This window comes from Artemia franciscana, chromosome 10 (assembly GCF_032884065.1).
Source record: "Artemia franciscana chromosome 10, ASM3288406v1, whole genome shotgun sequence".
NCBI lineage: Eukaryota > Metazoa > Arthropoda > Branchiopoda > Anostraca > Artemiidae > Artemia > Artemia franciscana.
Window position 1 is genome coordinate 16301359 of NC_088872.1, and position 22723 is coordinate 16324081.

At 35.3% G+C, this 22723-nt stretch overlaps 1 protein-coding gene across 1 annotated transcript in view; it reads left to right on the forward strand.

Moving 5' to 3' along the window:
* The window catches only part of LOC136031841 (protocadherin Fat 4-like), a 162746-nt gene that overhangs the window by 68593 nt on the left and 71430 nt on the right, over nt 1-22723 (forward strand). Inside the window, exons 13-18 of the mRNA XM_065711677.1 lie at nt 833-995; nt 3104-3384; nt 15001-15195; nt 18368-18489; nt 21211-21444; nt 22474-22593. Coding sequence (XP_065567749.1) covers nt 833-995; nt 3104-3384; nt 15001-15195; nt 18368-18489; nt 21211-21444; nt 22474-22593 — 1115 coding nt within the window. The remainder of the gene's footprint in view (nt 1-832; nt 996-3103; nt 3385-15000; nt 15196-18367; nt 18490-21210; nt 21445-22473; nt 22594-22723) is intronic.

Sequence of the window (22723 nt, forward strand, 5' to 3'; positions counted from 1 at the left end):
ATAAATTACGAAGCAATGATTCTTAATCGTTTTAAATGTTAAACTTCGCTCTAAGAATACCGATCTACAAAATGACTGTTTCAAGAATTTGAGCCCAATCCCTCTTTTAGATAAAATAAATACATCTTTCAGACCTAATTCTTGGCTTTTGAAGGATACATGCATAGGATTTTACCACAAGGAAAGAAGGGGGTATATTATGTAAAGAAGTAAAAGTAACTTTTTTGGTAAGAGTCAAAATTGATGTTGAGTTTTGTTGAACTTCTGAACGCCTGGATTACACTTTAATTCTCTGAATTCTGGTCAAACGATTATATATATTTTCAATACGGAACTTTCTGTGTTTGCCAAGCTCAGGCTGTAATTGATCTTTTTTGGCGACCTGGTGACCTATAGTGACGCCTGGGCTACAAAATTATTCTCTAAATTATAGTCTAACGATTATTATGGCTAAATGTTATACTTTCATATCGATTAAAAAAAGGCGCCAGCAGTTGCAGTGTTCACCATGAATCAAAGCAAAGGTATCTAAAGGCAGAGCTGTTCAAAGGGAAGGGGGTGACCGGGGCAAGATGTCCCGGGTAAGGTGTCTGGGGGGGACTTGGCTGGAGGGATGCCACGGCAGGTTTTTTTCTTATTTTAGGGTCGAGGGTGCTTCAACTAATTTTATCCCGGGTGCCACCAACCTTAGGGTCAGTCCTGTCGAAAGGTTAGCTAGATTATGTTATATTAGACTATATACCGCTGCTTTGAACATAAATTGAAAGAATTCTTATATTTTAGATCTAATAAGAGTGATAATTTAGTTTTGATGGAGCATTTGGTTTTACAGGAATTCTTCAGCTTAGAATATCAGATCTTAACGACAACGCTCCAGAGTTTATTAACCCTAATTTGAACTTAAGTTTAATCGAAGAACAGGAAAAGGGACAACAAATAGCTCAATTTAGAGTTGAAGATAAGGATTTTCAACAAATAGTGACCTTGGAGATAAAGTAAGAACCTTCCTATTACTTGAACTAAAACATATTAGAATTAAAGTCTGTTGTTTAAAACTGCTAAACTTTTGTAGCCAGAACATGAAAACTAAATGCAAGTTCCATTTTTGTGGCAAGCAATAGGCTAGTTGTAAGAAGTATTAAGTCTTTGCAATGAAACACCAGCTCAATCTTTTCACTTTCCAACTAGTTTGGAATTGATAAATGTCTAGGTTTCGTTATTCACAAACAAAAAATAAATTTTACAAAATACAAACGTTGCACAAATGAAAAACTGCAGTTTTTGATAGCGTGCAGCTTAAGATACTAACCAGTTTCATCAACTCTAATAAGATAATACCTGATTATCTGAAAAAGAACTGAAAAAAGAGAAAGATGCAATAAGGGAGAAACAGTCAAACAACAAATCAAAACATTAAATAATATAATTTCCACAAGACACCCATACCAAAAACCCCTCTACCACCCTACCTACCTTCCTCCGTACCACCTCACCTTTTGATCACTCTTACTTCCTTCTGCCCTTAATCACAACAAACTATCCACACCAAAATTCAGAAGATCCCTCTTCCTGCTCTCTACCAACAAAAAATCAAGATACCTATCAATTAATAAATACTCATTTACTTTTATCTGAAAAACTAAAAGATATTCAGCTGCCTTGATGCTCAACGGCAACAAATTCCACACAAAATTTCTAAGAAAATGCAATCCAAGTATGAACTGTGTGCTGTACCTATACACAACCACCAAATTATCACCAAACCTAGTCTCATACTCAAGAATATCCTTAATAGTACCAAAAAAAATTACTTAGGGCTAAATTATTTGTAACCTGTTAAAAAAAGCCGCAGCTCGATAATCCCTTAGTTTACCAACTTTAAGCAAACCCAAAGACCTAAAGCAAGCACTTCATTTCGTTAACATAATTATCTGTTTTACCTTTCTCCTTTGTTTTGCAGGATTAAACTATTTGGAAACTACTCTAAAAATTGCTGTTCCAAATGAGATAGCCATAGGAGATATATGGGTGATTATTTGAATGATGTATCATTAAAGTAAACTATAATAAATTGTAAACAAAGCCTGAAATATTAGCGCAAACCGTCTGATCCACGAGTCTGAATCTTGTAATATTATCTTTCCCCTATTGAGAATAAGCTGCACTATTTTTAGGCAAACATTATTTTAAGCATTTAATTTGTTTAAACAATTTTTTAAGTTTGTCTTCAAAAAATATTCTATTGCAACACCAGGGATGTGTGTGCCCCTGGTTTGAAGCCCATGGATTAATTGAGTTTCTAGGCTAAAATTTTAGCGGAACTTCCTTGGAATCAGGCTGAGTAAGGCTCCTTACTTTTGTGTGTTCTTGCCTCGTCATATTTAAGTATAGATTTTGTGTTTACTGTGTTTAATGCTCACTGACGAGGACTATTAAATATGCCACCCAAAGCTATATTAGCTGTTCAGCGGATTTTCACTCTCCTGCAAAAAAACAGTGATCATTTCGTCATGGCCAACTATTAAAAAAGATGAATAAATTTTACTATGGCTATTTTTTTGTCAGAAAACTGGCTAACCCAAATATAGTAAATTTTCATCCAGCCACCGTATTTATAAGGATTAGTTTTGATATATTTCCTCTGATGAAGTCTCTTTTGCTCTGCTGCCACATCTTTTCTGTGCTATCTGTACTAGTTATGTCATTTGGATGTCTCTAAAAGTAGAGTTCCCTCTTGATTTCGACAATTTCCTATTCCGTACTCCGATTAAATAATACCCCTTTTCATGGATTTTATTGAATAATACACCCCCCCCTTAAGTTTTTAAAAACACGCCTCTCAACAGTCAACATCACGGTGGTTCTTCATTTATACTCTAGTTGTCATTTAGTTGTTTGTGGTTAATATTTTATGCAAATAAGTATCTTAATTCAACTTAAGTAATTCTAAATGTTCCCACTTAAATCTCTTTACTGGTATTAAAAGAAGTATAATTAATTCTGAAATGGTTTCGCTATATATTTGTAATAGCGCATTTTACGTCTTTCAAAATCAGTTTTAGTTTTGAAAAGGGTTTAATTCTTTTCTCTCTTACCTTTCAAGTGATTGCAACGAACCTGGACTTCTAGAAATCAACAACTTCAACCTCTTATCTGCGACAAAAGTTGACTATGAAACAGTCACAAGTATTACTTGCAATATCACAGCCACTGATAATGGAGTACCTTCCCTAAGTAGCACTTTAGAAATCACAGTTGAAGTAGTAGACATCAACGACAATACCCCCATCTGGGACGACTTTTCGCTGCGTGTAAAAGTCAAGGAAAACACTAACACCAGCAATTCACCCTTCCATCAAGTTTCTGCAACTGACGCTGACTCTGGTGAGATAAACTTTTGTTGGTGTAATTTATTCATTAAAAACAAGAAAAGAAAAAAGAAACTCTCAGATTATGTTCATGTGGGCCTATGACTGCTTTATCTGAGAAATTATTTTTGTATCGTTTCCGAGACTCAATCTATTGCTAGCACATATGAGATATGGTATTTATTCTATTTCGAATTTATAGCTTCAGCGCCAAACAGACACAGTCAAGTCCAAAATAACGCCATTTCTCTGTAATACATAATAAAAAAAAGAAACAATATATGAAAGTCACCGACTATTTTAAATCAGTAAGCCAAATAAGCCAATCAAACAGTTTGTGGCAACAAACTGTAGTAAGGAGCGACCCGGCTCAATAGTAACCAAAACTCTAAAAAACGGAATTTTGATACTAATAGATACATCAAAAGAACCAGATTTTTATACTGATTTTAAATATAGAAGTTTCATATCTATCAAAATTTATGAGCCTGGGAAAATTTGCCTTATTTTGGAAATAGGGGGAAACACCCCCTAAACGTCATAGTATACCCTACTGTAGAAGTTTCAAGCTTCTATCTACAAAAATGTGGAATATGTAATTTTTGCCACAAGACTGATCACGGGTGCTTGTTTATTTATTTTTTTTTTGCCAGGGGTGATCGTACCGACCCAGTGCTCCTAGAATGTTGCGAAAGGGCTCATTATAACGGAAATTAAAAGCTCTGGTGCACTTTTTAAATGACCGACAAAATTGGAGGTTACCCAGGCCCCCTCCTACGCTAAATTTTCCCCAAAGTCACCTGATCAAAATTTGAGATAGCCATTTAGTTCAGCATAGTCGAAAAAACGAATAACTATGTCTTTGGGGGTTACTTACTCCAAAAAAGTCCCCGGGGGAGGGGCTGCATGTTACAAACTTTGACCATCGTTTAAATATAGTAATTGTTATTCTGAAGTGTACAGACGTTTTCAGGGGTATTTTTCTGGTTGGGGCGGAGGGGGGTCAAGGGGAGGGAGTTACGTGGGATGATATTTCCATGGAGAATTTTTCATGGGGGAAGAAAATTTCCATGAAGGGGGTGCAGGATTTCTAGCATTCTTTAAAAAAGAACAATGCAAAAAAAAATATGAAAAAGTTTTTTCAACTGGATGTAAGGAGCATTAAAACTTAAAACGAACAAAAATTATTACGCATATGAGGAGGTTCATACCTGTATCTTTACGCTAAAGTATTTTTGTAATTTCAACTATTTATTCTACGACCCTTGTGATTCAGGGGTCATTCTTAAAGAGTTGAGATAAAATTTAAGCTTTAGTTTAAAGAGCAAGGTATTGACGAGGGGTAGAACCTTCTCATATACGTAGTAAAAATATACGAATATAGAAGCTCGCTAAGTAAGTTAATTCGTAAGCTGCACATATTTATTATCAACAAAAACGTTCCTAAAAATTGCAAGTCCTAGTTGCCTTTTTAAGTAACCAAAAAATTTGAGGGCAACTAGGCCTCCTACCCACCCCTTTTTTCTCAAAATCGTTCTATCAAAACTATGAGAAAGCCATTTAGCCAAAAAAAAAAAAAATATGCAAATTTTGTTTTAATTATTCATGTACGGAGAGCCAAAATCAAAGCATGCATTAATTCAAAAACGTTCAGAAATTTAATAAAAAAACAAGTTTTTTCAACTGAAAGTAAGAAGCGACAATAAAACTTAAAACGAACAGACATTACTCCGTATATTAAAGGGGCTGTTCCCTCCTCAACGCCCCGCTCTTTACGCTAAAGTTTTTTTTTATTGTTGTAAAAAGAAGAGTTGTGATAAAGGGTCAAGCTTTAGCGTAAAGAGCGGGGCATTGAGGAGGGAACAGCCCCTTTCATATACGGAGTAATTTCTGTTCGTTTTAAGTTTTGTTGTTGCTCCTAACTTTCAGTTGAAAAAACTTGTTTTTTTATTTAATAATACAAAGAATGACAATCATTTTAGTCAAAAGTCATCAGAGTAGCCAAATTAAAGAAAATAACTAAGAGATTGAAAAATCACTAAATTTGGTAATAAATCAGGCAACCCTGTCGGAAACTTACTGACAGAAGCTTCTTTCTCCCTAGATTGATGCTGTATCCTCAGATTCAGAGACGCTAACCATTGTATAACATCACTGGGGTTGGTTGGGTGAAAGTTACCGACATTACTAGTTATATAAAGTAAAAGTATTGAACTTTCGAAAAATAACCGATAAAGGTATATAATAGCGTTTCGTCAGGTGGAGATGTACTAGGAGGCGCCATTTGGGGGGGGGCAGGTGTGGGCAAATACCCACCCCAGATTTTCCAGGGGGTCCAAGCTTCCACCACAAAGGGCCCTTTGCCTGCCATAATAATCCATTATGTCCAACATAATCTATTCTGTCCAATTGATTAGAAATTACTGTACGCCTATTAACCATTAACCTATTAACCAAAGAGCGTAATTACCTGACGACTCTTGGGGTCGAAACAGACTCCTCGACAAACAATATAAATTTCGTCGAGACATGCAATCTTCTCGCTGAGTACTCTCCTACGCTCTTCAACAAGCTATTTAGACGGTACGGTCACTATACATCCCATGAATACCAGAACGATCTTATTTTGGTGATCGATTCCAGGCTTCAGCGCACAATAGTGCAAGAATTAAAAGGCGCCAAATACTTCGCCGTTCTGGTCGACGCAGCGAAGGACAACTTGAAGAAAAAGCAGCTCGCCATTCTTCTTAGGTACTTCGACGAAGGAAAAATAAAAGAAAGACCGATCGGATGCTATCACATGAAGAGCCTAGATACTGAACGTCTAGCGAATTTCATTCATGACACAGTGACAAGAATTAGACTCGATTGGAACTACTGTGTCACACAGTGCTATGACAAATCAAGAATAACGAGTGGACCATTCTCCGGTCTTCAAGCTCGTTTGAGAGCAAAATCACCACAGGCAATCTACATTCATTGCGATGCACATAAGCTAAATTGGGTCATTGCGAGCTGGGTTGAATCTGTCGGCACTGTTGGTTCTTTTTTTCTCACTGGTCCAGACTCTGTCAGTTGTATTTTGAGGCCCAGAAAGCTGCCTAACTGCCAGCTCAGGAGCTGGAAAGAAGTGCTGCCACACGATGGTCTTACTGGTATCGATCTATATCGAAGGATTAACTCCGATATGAACGAATTTTAGCTGTACTGTCTGCTGTAAGCGAGGGAGTCGACGGCGAAGCACATTCAGAGGCACCTGGGCTCCAGAAGAAGATGGAATCGTTTCTTGTTATCTTCCAATTGCACTACATACAAGCAATTATGCGAGCGACGAACTCGTTGTCTCAGCAGCTCCAGGCCGTCGACTTGGTTATTTCCCGATCGCACACCCTGATTCAGGCCACAAGAAGCGAATTCACCGACCTGCGTTCAGACGCTTCATTTGTATCGCTTTTCAAGAAGGCTAAAGAGTTTGTGACAGAACTCAAAATCGAAGTACCTGCTGTGAATGAACCCGCGACTACACCCTCCTCTGTTGGTCAGAAAGGATGACCTCGAAGAACTCAAAAGATCACCAATCATCTGAAACAATTTGTGACAACTTCGACGCTAGGAAAGAACTTCATCGAATCTGGCTGTGGCGGTGGCGAAACTGTGGTGGATGAAATGAAGCGAGAGTACTTTGAGACTTTCGACTGTCTACTAGCCGAATTTGGCAGAAAGTTCACAGATAACTTGCCAGTGCTGAGCACACTTGAAGCCTTCGATTCAAGCTCGACCACGTTTATGGACAGAGAGTTGCACAACAGTTTCTCTGCTCTTTACAGCGAGTTGGATGTCGACGACATTCTTCTTGAATCTCAAGCTAATATTGCCAAGCGTTTCTTACTGTATAAGGAGAAGAAGCTGTAAAACTTTCTAGACATTGTCGACCATCTTCAGGCATTACCAGTGGCTTACTCAGAAGTAATTAAAGTACTTCGGATTGCTGCCACACTTCCTGTGACAACAGCGAGCAATGAGTGTTTGTTTTCTAGCCTATAAATAGTGAAAAACTACCTGCAGTCTACAACATGAGATGATCGTCTCAGTCACCTCCTTTTGATATTTACGGAGAAGGATTTGGTAATAATTTGGACTACGACCAGGTTGTTGACTATTTTGCAAGGATGAAACCTCAACGGTTTCCCTTGTTACCTTGAGTGCTGTAGTATTTTTTTTCTCTTGTTATGTTTTTCCTTTTTGTAAATATATTTGATCTGAAAGATTTCTGCTGAAGGAAAACCAAGATTTAGGTTACAACCCTCAGCATAACAACGTAGATTACTTTCACCAACGTATTGTTTACTTAAATAAGCAAAATTCTTGCTGAGGAAGGTCAGCCTATAGTCTGGTTGAATTTTCCATTTTAAGTTTAATCACTTAACCTCGTTGATTGTAATCTTCGTTGTTATAATTAATCTTAGAGGTCAGTGTGGCTGAGTTCTATATTCGGTTACAGTACATTTCCAAGCAACACACGGGTGCAGGAAATTCGTTTTCACTTAGAATATTCGATCGATGTGCTGCTAAAACCCGCATTTTTTCTTACGCGACACGAAGTGAATCGGAGTGGGGACCAGATGGAGTTCATGCCCACCCCAAAATTTGGCCCAAGCGGCGCCTCTGGATATACTAGAACAAAAGGAGAGACACTATTAGATTTTAATTTTATGCTTATTTACTTCGTTGACAATTCATCCTGCCCCCCTTTAATGGTCTGCTATAATCCTATATAAAGAAACTAACCGAGAAAAATGATGAAATTATTACTTTATAATATGCAGCAAGATTCTATGAATCATATTTCCTTGTTTTCCCCCATTTGTATCGGTTTAGAATGAGTTTTCATTAATTACAGCTATAGGCTGTTTGAGAATTTTACAGGGGGGCTGGGGATGAATTGTAAAAAAACACGAACAAAACCATAAAAATGAACATAGATTAATAATCTAAAAGGGTCTCTCTTTTTGTTGTAGCATGTCTCCTTCTTAAGAACAGCTATTCTAGGCCTTTACCAAATAATATTTTCCAATGAATAGTTCTTAATATTCTAAAAAATAACCATATTCTCACAACAGATGGCGTGGCTAACCGTTTTTACAAAGAAGAAAAAAGAAATCAAAACTTAAGATCCCTAAACTTCTAGAGAACTGTAAAGCTACCTTACAAGCAAAATCTCTTCATATATAATTTATTTATAAAATTAAAACGAGAAGTCTCTTTGGTTTTTGGCTTTTTTAATACTTCCAGCCCATAAGCACGCCCCCAGGCACATGTCTCGGACATTTATTGAAAATTAAAATTTGCTTGTCTACTCTTTCATTAAAAAAAAGAACAAAAAAAAACTAGGCTTTAGTAAATAATTTGTAATATTCGCCGAAAATCTACTATTTTTACATTATGATTTTTACATATTATGATTGTTTTTACAAGAAAGGGAATTTCTTAAAAGAAATTTTGTGATTTTTTTTTCAGTTTTGACATGCCAGAATACAGGCAGTCGCACACTCAGAAAATGATTATGGGGGGTTGACCGGGGGTCCCTGGGCCAACCAGTGGAAAACTTTGAAAATTCCTTAGAAAAATGATATTTAAAGGCATAACTTTAAGTTTATTTTAACTCTTTGAATGCAAGTTTTGAGTAGGAATCTAGGAATGAATGATAAAACCGAGCAGATTCAATAATATTTAAAAACAGAATGCAGTTTTTTCTTGAGGTGTTGGGGCTTCAGCTCCATTAGCTCCCCCATTTCCGTCATTGCTTGCCTGAATGATGTGTCAAGTTCTTTCCTGCCCTTGTTAATATATCAAAAAAAAAAAATTTTCAATATCTAGAAAATGGCTCCATCTTTGAAAATTAATATTTTATTATGTTTCTAATTTCATATTGATAGCCTCTGAATGACGTTAGGATTGTTCATTTCTATGCTTATTGGTATTTACTTATCTGTGTTTGCAAACTTGTATCAGCTATGTTCACAAATTGGCAGTTAAAATTTATTCGGAATTTTTTGTCACGTATGAATGAATGAATGAATAAATGAATGTATTTAAAGCCATTTTCAGGCCGTATACATACACATACAACAACAAACAGACTGAATCATGTATCACCCGACTTTCGAATAATAAGACCCTTCCGGACAAAATTCCCCACTGCTACTATTTTGGCTTTCGACGTCGACTTCAAAGTTCCAAGAAGGGGCTCACGACCACCCACTCCAAGAAAGCTCCCTCTTTGCTCTTTTAGCCCATGAACCTGAAAAGAAAATTTATGTACGTTTTGAAAATATAAAAACTCTATGCATTCATAAGTAGAGCAAGTCTAGAACTTTTGAAAACAGCAAGTCTTGTAGAGAGAGAAAGAGAGAAAGATGGGTTTATTAATACAAATAAAAAAACAAAACAAGCAAATGGCCCGAAGCAAAGCTTGTTTGGGCTTACAACTTCAATACACATACAAATAAAAACAATATGAAAAAGGAGAAGAAAATAAAAAAGAAAAGAAAAGGAAAAGAAAAAAGAAAAGAATAAGAAAAAAATTCAATTACCCTGCGTTTCAACGGAAACGGAATTACACTTCAAAAGAGACAAAACAAAAAGAAACTAAAACCACTTGACCAGTATCGCCAAAAACAAAACCTACATCTTGGCTCCACTTGAGGTCCACTCTATTATCAAAACCATAAATATTAAGGCAAAATAGCTTTAATTCCCGCCGAAATTCAAGAAAATTGTACATGTTTCTCAAAGTCGTAGGTAAACAATGCCATGCATGGGGTCCTAGATGCCGAATAGAAAATTGAGATCTACGGGTAATAGCAAGCGGACGACGAATTATATCGGACTGTCTCGTAGAATGTGTATGAATATCACTTCCTAATTCAAACATACTTTTAAAACATATTGGTAAACAATTTTGAAAATATTTATATATAAACAGGCTTCGATAAAAAGTAATAAGTCCTGCTAAAAGCAAGATTTTGCATTCTATATACCTCTTTTGTACCGAGTCTTTAAAACCTACACCACATAACACTCGAAGCGCTTTATTCTGCAAAACTCGAATATGATGAAGATGCGAAGGAAATGTACTACCCCAAACATTACAACAATATAGCAGATAAGGATGAATTAAGGAATAATACAGTGTTCTTAAAATATCTCTTGAGAAATATATACTGCAACTTTCTTGAAATGCCAACATTCCTAGCGAGTTTAAGACTAATATTATCTATATGTTCTCTAAAGCTGAGACATTCATCAATTAAAACTCCTAGATATTTTGTACAATTTATTCTTAAAATACTCATATCAGCAATATTAAGTCTGTCTATCCAAGGGTAATAATTTGAGCTCCTACCATACAATAAAAAGTAAGATTTACTATAATTCAATAACTTATTAAGCTTCATCCAATTTTGTACAAACTCCAGACAAGAACTAATACGACTCAACAGCTCAATTCCTGTTTGTGCAGCCACAGTTATACGAGTGTCATCCGCAAAGCTGGGAACAATTACTTTTTCCCCGTCACATCCAATGTCAAGATCAACAACAGCAAACAAGATGTAACCGCAAAACATTTACTATGGACTAATTTCTAAGGACTCGTTTTAATTCCAAGTAAACCAAATTTTTGCTGTTTGGGCAAATAAAGACAAATCACAGTTTTTGCTTATGAAATAATTATTACTTCCCAAAATTGACGTTTTAAAAACGTTTTTTGGTTGCTCATTTGCTCACAAAAGTCACGACTCTTACTTTACTTTGTTTTTCGGTAAGCAACGGTAGGATTGACATGGAAAGTTGAAATTAACGATTCAAGAAATCATATCCATACAAAATGTGGTATATGGGTCTAACTCTATACTTAATATAGAATACTCAAAACGCGCCGAACACCAAGATCTTATACCTAATCCGTGATTATTGGATGACGTACCGAATATTTTTTTGCCCTGTGACTGTTAATTAACATTCGAAGATTTAGTATTGTTTAGCTGTCACAATAACATTATGTACTTGTTCGTCATTCACAAAACTAAACTTAAAAGTCTGTAACTTGAACAATTAAGTTCTGAAAATTTATTAAATAGATCACACAGTTGATATAATTAAGGTGAATGTCCCTCCGTTTGTTTCATTGTTTAGGACACTGTTTCACAAACTTTTGAGACATTTGTATCCCTTTTTACAATCTTCTTAACGCTGAGCATCTCTTGTGGAAAAAATTGTGTTTTTTATTGGCAGTCAAAATAGGTTCTATTCATTTTTTAGCACATGTGAAAAATAATAAACTAATGAAAATAAAATTATTCGTAATAAACTCTACACAAACTTGCATTATAAATAACATTTATTCGGATTAATGAGAAGGATGAAATTTATTTGTCTGAGATGACAGTCGTCATAATTTGGTTCTCTGGTTGTCAATTTTGCTTTTGTTGTGGTTCCATTTACAATAGTAGGTTCGTTCACAGTGAATATCCCAACCACAGTGAATATCCCCTGCGGAGATATTCCCGTACCATTGGGGCACGTGTACCTCGCTATGGGATAATTTTTGTCAATATATTTGGTTATTTCTCAGAAACCACGGGTGTTTATTAGAGCTTATTTTGGCCAAATATTGATTTTTGGAATAATTTCGATAGATGTTTCCGTCAAATTAGAGTCTTCTTAAGTAATAGCGTTGATCTAATTCATTACTTTTATCGCAACGATGTCAATATGTCACGGCGAAGTGACATTTACAATAAAAAAAAGTATGTAAACAAAGTTTTATCAATATGAACTCTTAGTTATGATGTCACGTCTTAGAACTCTCTCAAGCTTTCGGTCAAATTTCCTCATTTAATGTTCATCTTGCCAAAATAAATTTTGCGTCATTTCATACCTTTCAGGAATTGTTTGGGAAGGTTAGCCAAACACAGGTCTTGACAAAGGTCTTTCGATAGATTAAATAAATAAAAAAGTTTTTTTTTAACTGCAAGTAAGGAGCGACATTAAAACTTAAAACAAACAGATATTATTCCGTATATGAAAGGGATTGTCCCCACCTGAACGCCTCGCTCTTTACGCTAAAGTTTGACTCTTTCTCATAACTCTGCTTTTTTAAAAATAAAAAAAATAGCGTAAAGAGCGAGGTGTTGAGGTCGGGACAATCCCTTTCATATACGGAATAATTTCTGTTCCTTTTAGTTTTTAATGTCGCTCCTTACTTGCAGTTAAAAAAACTTGTTTTTTTATTTAATTCCTGAACGTTTTTGAATTAATGCATGTTTTGATTTTGGCTCACAGCACATGAATGCTTAAAACTCAATTTGCATATCAACTTTTTTTTGGCTAAATGGCTTTCTCATAGCTTGGATTAAACGATTTTGATAAAAAAAAATAAGGTTGGGGGAGGAGGCCTAGCTGCCATCCAATTTTTAGTTACTTCAAAGTGCAACTTTTTTTTATTTAATTCCTGAACGTTTTTGAATTAATGCATGTTTTGATTTTGGCTCACAGCACATGAATGTTTAAAACTCAATTTGCATATTAACTTTTTTTGGCTAAATGGCTTTCTCATAGCTTGGATTAAACGATTTTGATAAAAAAAATAAGGTTGGGGGAGGAGGCCTAGCTGCCATCCAATTTTTAGTTACTTCAAAGTGCAACTAGATTTTTTTACGAACGTTTTTGTTAGTAATAAACATACGCACCTTACGAATTAACTTATGCAACGAACTTCTAAATTTGTGTGTTTTTATTACGTATACGAGGGGTTTCGCCCCCTCGTCAATACCTCGCTCTTTACATTAAAGCTTGAATTCTGTCCCAAATCCTTAAGAATGACCCCTGAATCACAAAAGCCGTAGAACAAATAGTTGAAATTACTAAAAATGCTTTAGCGTAAAGAGCAAGGTATTGTGGAGAAGACAAACCCCCTTATATACGTAATATTTTATGTTCGTTTTAAGCTTTAATGCTGCTCATTACTTCCAGTTGAAAAAAAAAATATTTTCTCATTGTTTTTTAAATAATGCTAGAAAATCTTGCGCCTCCTTCAAGGATATTCTCTTCCCTCACGATAAATTCCTACATGGAAAGATCCTCCCGAGCAAACCCCGGCCCAACCCCACCCCAACGCGAAAAAGTCCCCCTGAAAACGTCTGTACGCTTCATAATAACCATTACTGTATGTAAACAATGGTCAAAGTTTGTAACTTGCAGCCCCTCCCCCGGGGACTGTGGGGGATTAATTCGTCCCCAAAGACATAGTTATTAGATTTTTCGTCTATGCTGAACAGAATAGTTATCTCAAAATTTGATCCGGTGACTTTGGAAAAAAATGAGCGTGGGAGGGGGCTTAGGTGCCCTCCGATTTTTCAGTCACTTAGAAAGGGCACTAGAACTTTTAATTTCCATTAGAATGAGCCCTCTTGCGATATTCTAGGACCACTGGGTCGATACGATCATCCCTGGGGAAAAAGAAATAAATTAACACACATCCATTCTGGTAAAAAACACGAAATTCCATATTTTTGTAGATATGAGCTTGAAACTTCTACAACCGAGTTGCCCGATACGCTGAATCTGACGGTGTGATTTTGGTTAAGATTCTATGACTTTTAGGGGGTGGTTTTCCCCTATTTTCAAAAATAAGGCAAATTTTCTCAGGCTCGTGTCTTTTGACAGGTAATACTAAACTTGATGATACTTATATATTTAAAATCAGCATTAAAATACGAGTCATGTGATGTAACATTTGGTATCAAAATTCTATTTTTTAGAGTTTCGGTTACTATTGAGCCGGGTTGCTCCTTACTGCAGTTCGTTACCACAAATTGTTTGATAATCTTGATAAATTAGGTTGTTCTTATGAATGCAGTTGACTCAGTTTTTTTTTACCATTATGAATTTAAGAAATCTTGAAGTGGTATATGCTATCAAATAACATATTAAGTATTGTTATTATGTTTTGTGTTTACAAGAGTATCATCAAAATATGTTAAGTTTTACAATTTTAAAGATTTTGGTCAACCTCTATCGTTTTATTTGTATTTTTCATGGTTGTAGCGATTGCTGTAACCGAGTATAGAACAAACCAAGACCCATAACCCGAGAATAAAATACGTTAAAAAACTGTGTTATGAGAAAAAATTGCCATTTGTAGCTGATTCAGGAATGGTTTGTAAAAGTTTGTTTTAAAAACAAATCTATGGGAATTTAAAAAACAGGCTGAAACCCGTCAGTCAAAAACGACTTTGGATCGGAAACAAAAATTACACACTTGGACTTGCCATTGCCGAAGACCTTACATAGAGAATGTATAGCCCCCTGGCTTGAACAATTCTTTATAAGGGACAGCAAAAAAAATCGAGCGTAAATAACAGCCAGTAAGAACAAGAAAAAAATACACATATTTCACCTGAGATTGAAATACTTCTGTCTTTTCTTTTGTTTTAAAGAGCTTTTTTTACTAGCTGTGATATTTCTTTGATTTTTTATTATCCGAAGTTTTCTCTTACTGTCATATATTTACAGTGTAGTCTCAGGAAACACTTGTTTATCTCATTAAACGATATCTCATATCTTTCAGGCAAATTTGGTGAAGTAACTTACGTCCTACCATTACAGTCTAATATTGATGGTGCATTAGACAGGTTTATAATTGATCAGAGCAGTGGTGAAATTTTCGTTGAGTTGAATGGTGACGCAATTCTTGACTACGAGACAAAAACTTCATATCAGTTGACTATCAACGCTATTGACAATTATAGAGAAGGAACTCTGTGTAAGATTTATTTCTGATTTTAATCCAAAATTGTTTGCTACTGTTTGGGATGATTATGTAGAATTCTTATTTGAATTGACAAGTAGGGAATTACAGCAAAGCCATTGACAGAAACTTTTTTGAAAGGAGTCAAACCCAGAAGAAAGCTGTTCTGGTTTATCCCAGGAAAATACGCTTTTTGTGCAGAATCTATCTGACCAGTATGAGCAAAATTAAAAGTTTCTAGGATTACAAAGCCATCAGTTCGTGGTAAACAAAATTATAAGCAAGAAGCGATCAGTCTGAAAAGTGACAAAGCTTCTAAGAAAAATTTATGTTGATAATTATGAATAAGGAACGTGTCTTTCATAGTGATTCTGAATATGTAAAATACTTGAACTTTAAATTTATAAATCAAAATCTATTGGTGTATGGAAACATGCGACATTTTTGGTAAGGGTGAAACGATCTTGACTAAAATTATACCTTGTAAGTCCAAGTAAAGTATGCTCGAGGTTTCAAGTTCCTCTATGCAAAAATAAGCTGTCACTTTGTATTTTTTTTTTCCCGACAGAGTTGGGATTTTTTTGGATGCATGTTTGGCTATTTTCTCTTCCAGGGGTGTCTATGATAAACCGATGATTGTGAAAAAATCATTCAAGTAAAATTTAAAAGTTGTAGGACTTTTCTGAAATAATAAAAGAGATCGTGTCATAACAAAGAGCAGATTTTTCGTCTCATTTTTTCGAGCAGACGTCTCAAGACATTGCAAGACGTTTTTAAGACAATTTTCTTCAAGATGTTTTTCATCAAGATTTCCTTGGTTGTTACGTAATAGGGAATTTTCGCATATGTTGAGGATGATGCAGTCTTGCGTGACATGGTGGACTTATTGAGAATGACGGATTCTCGCGTGGCTTGCTTCTTCAGGGCCTGTGGGGAATCCCCGGTTGTAACTGAGCACGGCATACACATGGGGTGTTACGTAATGACGGTGGACATGTGATTGTTACGCAATGGCAGCACATACATTGGTGTTACGTAATGGTGGCACACGCCTGGCTGTTACGTAATGACGGTGTATATGTGGGATATTACGTAATGCATTAAGTGATTTCATTTTACTTCAATGTGTTTTTTTCTTTGAGATTTTATTTTCTTTCAAGGAGTTTTTTTCCTCAGGGAACCTTTATAATCTAAAGATTTTCGTCTGCTTTAGGATTCGAATGAAATTTCTTCGAAAGAGATTTTCCAGATTTCCCCTAAACGGAATGGTTCATCGGACAGTTGGACCAAGAAGCAATTGGTGTTATTGATTCAGGGAATACCTTTTACGTGATAACCTATTCCACGTACGGAGAATTCCTTGCCCGTTTCCTAGAACAATTTAATGGACTGCATGTTTCCAACCCTATCCACATGAGAGCAAACAGTACACACCAATGCTATTGATTTTTAATCTATCAAGCACACTTGCCTGTTACACTGTATCAATTTAAATCTTGATACTAGCTAAATCCCATTTTGAATAAGCCGTTACTATTATGCTTTATGCAGCAGAAGCTTCATTACTTATAACAGTAATAATAAGAACAAATGTCAACTTCACAATACATTTTCTTGCTAGTAAATGAAACACATAAACGAATAAACAAGGGACAATTTTTGCATTCGATTGTTTTAATGAAAATGCCACTTTTCTTTGAGCCAAGACTATGCATATTCACGCCACCGTGACAATATGTGACTGGCCCACAAGCAACCAGTTTCAGGGGGAGGGAGAGGGTTGTTATTATATGTAAGTTTAAGCCATATTACGAGATATTTCTAAGATGTCTTAATGAAAATGAAACGTTTATATTGCTTTATTAGACGCACCTGCATGTTACATTGTAATAATTTAAATAATTTCATTAAATCATTGGTATCTTCAAAATCACATTTCCAATGACCCATAGTTAATACGCTTTATGCAGCAGAAGCCTCAATACTTACAATGGTAATAATAATGAAAAATGTCATGAAGAGTCATATTTTTTTATTCTTACTACAAGGAGAGCAACCAGAAACAATGAACGTTTTCTCGCTAGTAAATAAAATGCATTAACGAAATAAAAGTCGAACAATTTTGGTTTCCTTTCAGTATGGGTCATAAATAAAATGTTAAATTTCTTAATATAAGGAGAGTAACAAGGAACAAAAAAATGGTGTCTTGATAGTAAATGAGATAAAACACACACAAAAAACAAAAAATCAGGCACACAAAGCCATAGAGACAGACACACAAAAACACAAAGACAGATACAGAGGAATGTAAACAGACAAACAGTCAAACAGGCACGGTGGGAAAGAGACAAAAATACACACAAAAACACAAAACCAGACACACAAACAAAGAGTTAGACAAAGAAAAGCGCAAAGACAGACACAGAGACATACAAACAGAAGCTCAGTCACACAAGCACGGTGGGAGAGAGACAAACAACACACACACAAAACACAAAGTCAGACATGCAAAGACACGCACAACACACAAAGACAGACACAGAGACATGCAAACAGACGCTCAGTCACACAAGCATGGTGGGAGAGAGACAAAATGCACGTAAAAATACAAATTCAGACACAAAAACACACAGATTCAGAGACACAAAAACACAAACACAGAGACAGAGGTATGCAAACAGACGCTCAGTCACACAGGCAATTACCGGATTTATAAAGACGGCCGCTACACTCCCAATGTCTTTACTCTATACACAAAAGTTTGGATTATCCGTTATTCAGAGTATAGTTAGTTTTTGTTAAATTGAGATTTTGTTTAATACGTTCCAGCACCTGCTTTGATTTTCTTTGAGAATTTTTAAATTCATTGGGCAATAGTAAATGAGTTTAAAATATATCAAAGGCTTACAAAAATTAGTATACACATCAACACACGCTGTTAAGTGAAACGCCTCACAAACGTTGATAAAAATAGATCCCATACAGCCACAGGTCAAGACTATAATTGTTCAAAAATTCTTTATATTGTATTACTTTTAATAATTTGCTTTTTAATTTTGAACAAATATTATGTACATTAAAAAAAATTTAAATTTTTTTTAAGAAACCAAAATAAGTAACAAGATAGTACCTTACTTATAACACAGTATTTGCGGCTGCATCTAATTTGTCTTCTTTTTTTTATCAGTTGGCAGCAATATTAACACTACGGTAATTGTGGTCGAGTTGGAAGATGTTAACGACAATCCACCAGTATTTTCTTCGCAGAATAAGACATGCGCATTTTCACCTTTGGAGTCTGTAACTGGGGTAAGTAGTTATTTTTCTTTATCTCTTTTGTGTTTATCTGTTTTAAATGAAACTTGGGACTGCCATCGCAATGATTTTTCTTTCCCTATATTAAAAGGTTCAAATATTCCATGGAAGGTGATCTCATGTAGATTTCTTTTGCTGGGCGCAAATATTTTTTCCAAAATTAAACAAACATTTTTTTCTCTGGGTTGTAGTAAAGGGGGAAGTTAAAACTAAAAAAAAAATGGAAATTATCCTATACTGAGGGTTTGTTTGGGCAAAAATTGTTGTTTTGCAAGACAAAATAGCATCGCCACTTTACTAGAGTATGATCTTTTCGTTTCTTTCAGACAGCACTAGATCTTCAATTTTTTCTTCGAGTGACCCCTCTTTCGATATTGTAAGACTGCTGATCAGGTAGGCCTACACTAGCCCCAAGGGTAAAAGATGAATAAAAAAAACAATTGTGAATTTTTGACTGTTGTTCTTCGGGAAAATGAGAGATTTTAAACTTGTATAGACGTTAGCTTTAGGATTCCCATACTTGTTTAGTTTCGTCACATAATTTCAATCCAGATGGCACCTTTTTGGTATTAAAACTGGCCACCTCTCGATATACATTATAAGTCTAATGATGAATTGTTCCATCCCACTCCCCCCCCCCCTCATTCTATGTTTATATGAGCAAATTTCTTCTGACAGTTTGAAAATGGGCTTCAACTCGGTTAAATAAAGCTTAAATACATAAAAGCTTCAACAATTTTTTGTAAGGACTCCCGTCTCTTGAAAATAGTGCATCGTCACTTTGCATTATGATCTTCGAAGCTGAGTGGACGAAATGCATCGCTATATACGAATATTCACTCACTAGGCTTTTGGCACTATCTGGATCAAAATTTATATTTGACTCCATAGAATGGCAGAAAACCGTACTTTGTTGTGGTGTGGTTTCTCTTTCTCTACTTGGAAACAGCACTAGAACTTTCATTTTTCCTTTGAAGGATTCCTTGTTCGATGTCAAGACCACTGTTTCAATACGATCGTCGCTAGGAGAAATATCCAAGAATTACGCATTCGTGGCTAACCACCTCGAAAACATGTGAAAATTCGCAGTTTTACAAATATGGGCTTAAGTTCTCCCCATTTCATGTCTTAAATTCCCATCAGGTAATTGTTTGGGGTCTTTTTGATGGACGACTTTAAGCTGAAAATTACATATTTGATATCACCAACAAACTTTGGCTATAAATTGTCAACCAAATTCTTTTTCTTATTGGGCTTCGGCACAATAAACTCTTTCTTACAGCTCATCACGATGAGCTGTCTGATCAACATTGGAACATCCTATCCAACAGGGAAGGAATTATTATGTCAGAACATTAAGACAGTTACATCATAAAGACACTATACAGGCACTTAGAGGATGTGAAAAATTTTATCTCCTTAGAGCTGGATTTTGCAAACTCGAAAATATTGCGTCATAAATATTTAGTGTTGTATGAGTCTGCAGTGAATATGATCTTCAGTCTTTATGGATCTTTTATAGGAAAGTACTATGGCAATTTATGCACTTGTTCTAAATGTACAGTACATAGTTTCAGACATACACACCTTTTTGAGAGATCATCTATTGACGTCCGCTGGCAACTGAATATGTACAACGTGTTTTTGTTTAGCTATAGAAAAGAAAATATGATTTGGTAAACAAATCAGACATGTATTTTCAAGATACAGCGCTGATACATTAACTACGCAGTATTTGGTTACCTAATGATTGACTTTAGCAATACCAATTAGCCTGTAGATGGTTCCTTGCGGAGTCAACAACACTCAGGTTCTCTAAGCAACTGTGATAAACCTTATGCAGCAAACTTCAACCAGGCCCAGCACTGCTTTGCAACTAATGACTTGAATGATATATTCTGACTAACGACATAATGATATATTGTAAGATATATCTTTAACAATGCACCAGAGGCTTTATCGCTAGAATTGTAGCTGGGCATATAGAATCCTAGCTTTTAGAAATACGTAGCTAAAAAGTCTCTACTTTCATAAAATACATCTCTTGCATATTGATGCCTATGTTTTTATTGGTAAATTTTTGTGTCCGATGGCGTTCTATTATTTAACTTGTTCACAGAACTATTCAAACTAATTTCTTTTCGTCAATTAAGGAAGTTTGACTAAGAAGACAAATTCACACAGCTTTAACAACCTCATCCTCTTCTTCCCAGTACGGAATTATGTGAGTTTCTTCTGTTTATCACTACTAATAATCCCTCTTATGTAAAGTAAATCTAGTCTCCTACTTTGAGGTGAGGATCGTCTAGTTCCTTCCTGAAATTGGCCAAGCGCTCTTGTGTAACCAAGTTTCAAGAAAAGGAACTGGAGAACACTTACTACCTGCGCTTTCTTTCAAAGTTTAACCACAGAGAAACAGAAGGACTACTTGCAAATATTCTTGTGATTAGAACACTTTTCGTCCTTTTTACTGGCTTAAACATTTCACAAATAAAAACCAATCAGGTTTTTAAAAGGCGGGGTTATTTGTCTCTCTAGGAATAAGGAATGATTTGATTGGCTCACAAAAAATTTGCCGAAGATGTAAAACAATGAAAATGCACAATTTTCTTAGCTTGAATAATTAGAAAGTAATATCAATTTTCTGCTAATTATATTAATCTGTTGAATTAAGATTTTTAGTTTTGAGCCCATTCTATACATTTTATTTTACAGGGTCAACAAATTGGATTTGTTATCGCTACCGATGCTGACACTCTTCCAGAAAATACTGAAGTAACATATTACTTCAAAGATTTGACAGCAGTTAGTCCCACTGCAAATCCTGGAAAGCCTCTTTTCAACGTAGAAACTGGTGAAAATGAGGGCAATCGCGTTGGAAGAATTTTAGTTGCCCCAGATATTTCTGAGCTTTATGGTTATTACGGAAACTATATCCTGACTGTGGAGGTAAGCATGGAAGTCAGTTTTCTAGCTCTGTGAGCTGAATAATACAGTTTTAAACCTAGATTACATATTCTTGTGACGATCCAACTTAATTAATCATAATTGTAGTTAAAGTTATCTATCATGTATTTTCTATTAAATTCTTTCGAAAGCATAGTTTAAAAATACCCATTAGAAATTGATAAACTGAATCAAGATTCTTGAGAACACTTTCTCCGACGTTTCCAGTTTGCATTTTGTTTTTTACGAATATTGAGAATGTGTAAAAGATTCAAATGCTAGTCCATAGACTTTTTATGGAATGTGGAGGGAAATGCACTAAACGAAATGAAACTTAAACGGGATACGGGCTAAAAGTTATATTTTTTGGTTGTATTCTATGGAATAATTTGGTGGAAGATGAACAAACTCTTTATATCAGTGAAGCTGTTTTTGTTTGTTAATTAAACGTGTCTGTCTGTTCTGAAGCATGGCTATAAATGAATGAATACCTTGGTTTAAGATAGACTCTAGACTACGGTGATTTCATTTTACGAAAAACTTAATCAGAGCTTTCCCCCTTTTTGAATAGCTGAATGGTGGCAATGGCCCTTGGCTCCCCTCCAAAGGACTTAACTCCATTTGTATTTTATTTAAAAACATTTTTGGGGTATTTTCTCATTTGCGTCACATATCGGTGGCTATGGTCCCTAAATGCTTCGCCTTGTGTGTCCCAATGCTGGAATAGTATTTTTTTTGTAGTTCTTTCTTGTAAAGCATAGCAGTTGTAGTCTATTGTTTTTTTGTGGTTGTGCTGTGCTATCATTGAAATAATATTGTTTTTGTTTGTTTGTCCCGATTTTTGTAAATTTTTATCCACCACTTACTGTCTAGTTGACGTCAAATTTGGTGCAGGAATTCGAATCCGATGATAATTAACTATATGAAAACTACAGCAAATTCCATGTACAGAGATTCAGCTAAAAAGTCTTCTAAAGAATGGTTGGAGTGCAACACTTACAATTTTGTTGTTTTTCTTTCTTTTTTTTTCAGGGCAAAAACCGAGATTCACTATCAGGAGAGGGTCAGTTTTTGATATGTGTTCAAGATGTGAATGACAACGAGCCCAATATAACGTTTCCTATGCAGGGTGCAAGCTTTAGCGTTAAAGAGGTTAGCAGCATTTATTGTGTATTCTTATACATATTCATTGTCTTTCATTTTTACATCATACGATGGTACAATCGTTTCTGTATTAATCTAAATTTTTAACTTCTGTATATACTTAAAATCTTATGTTTGT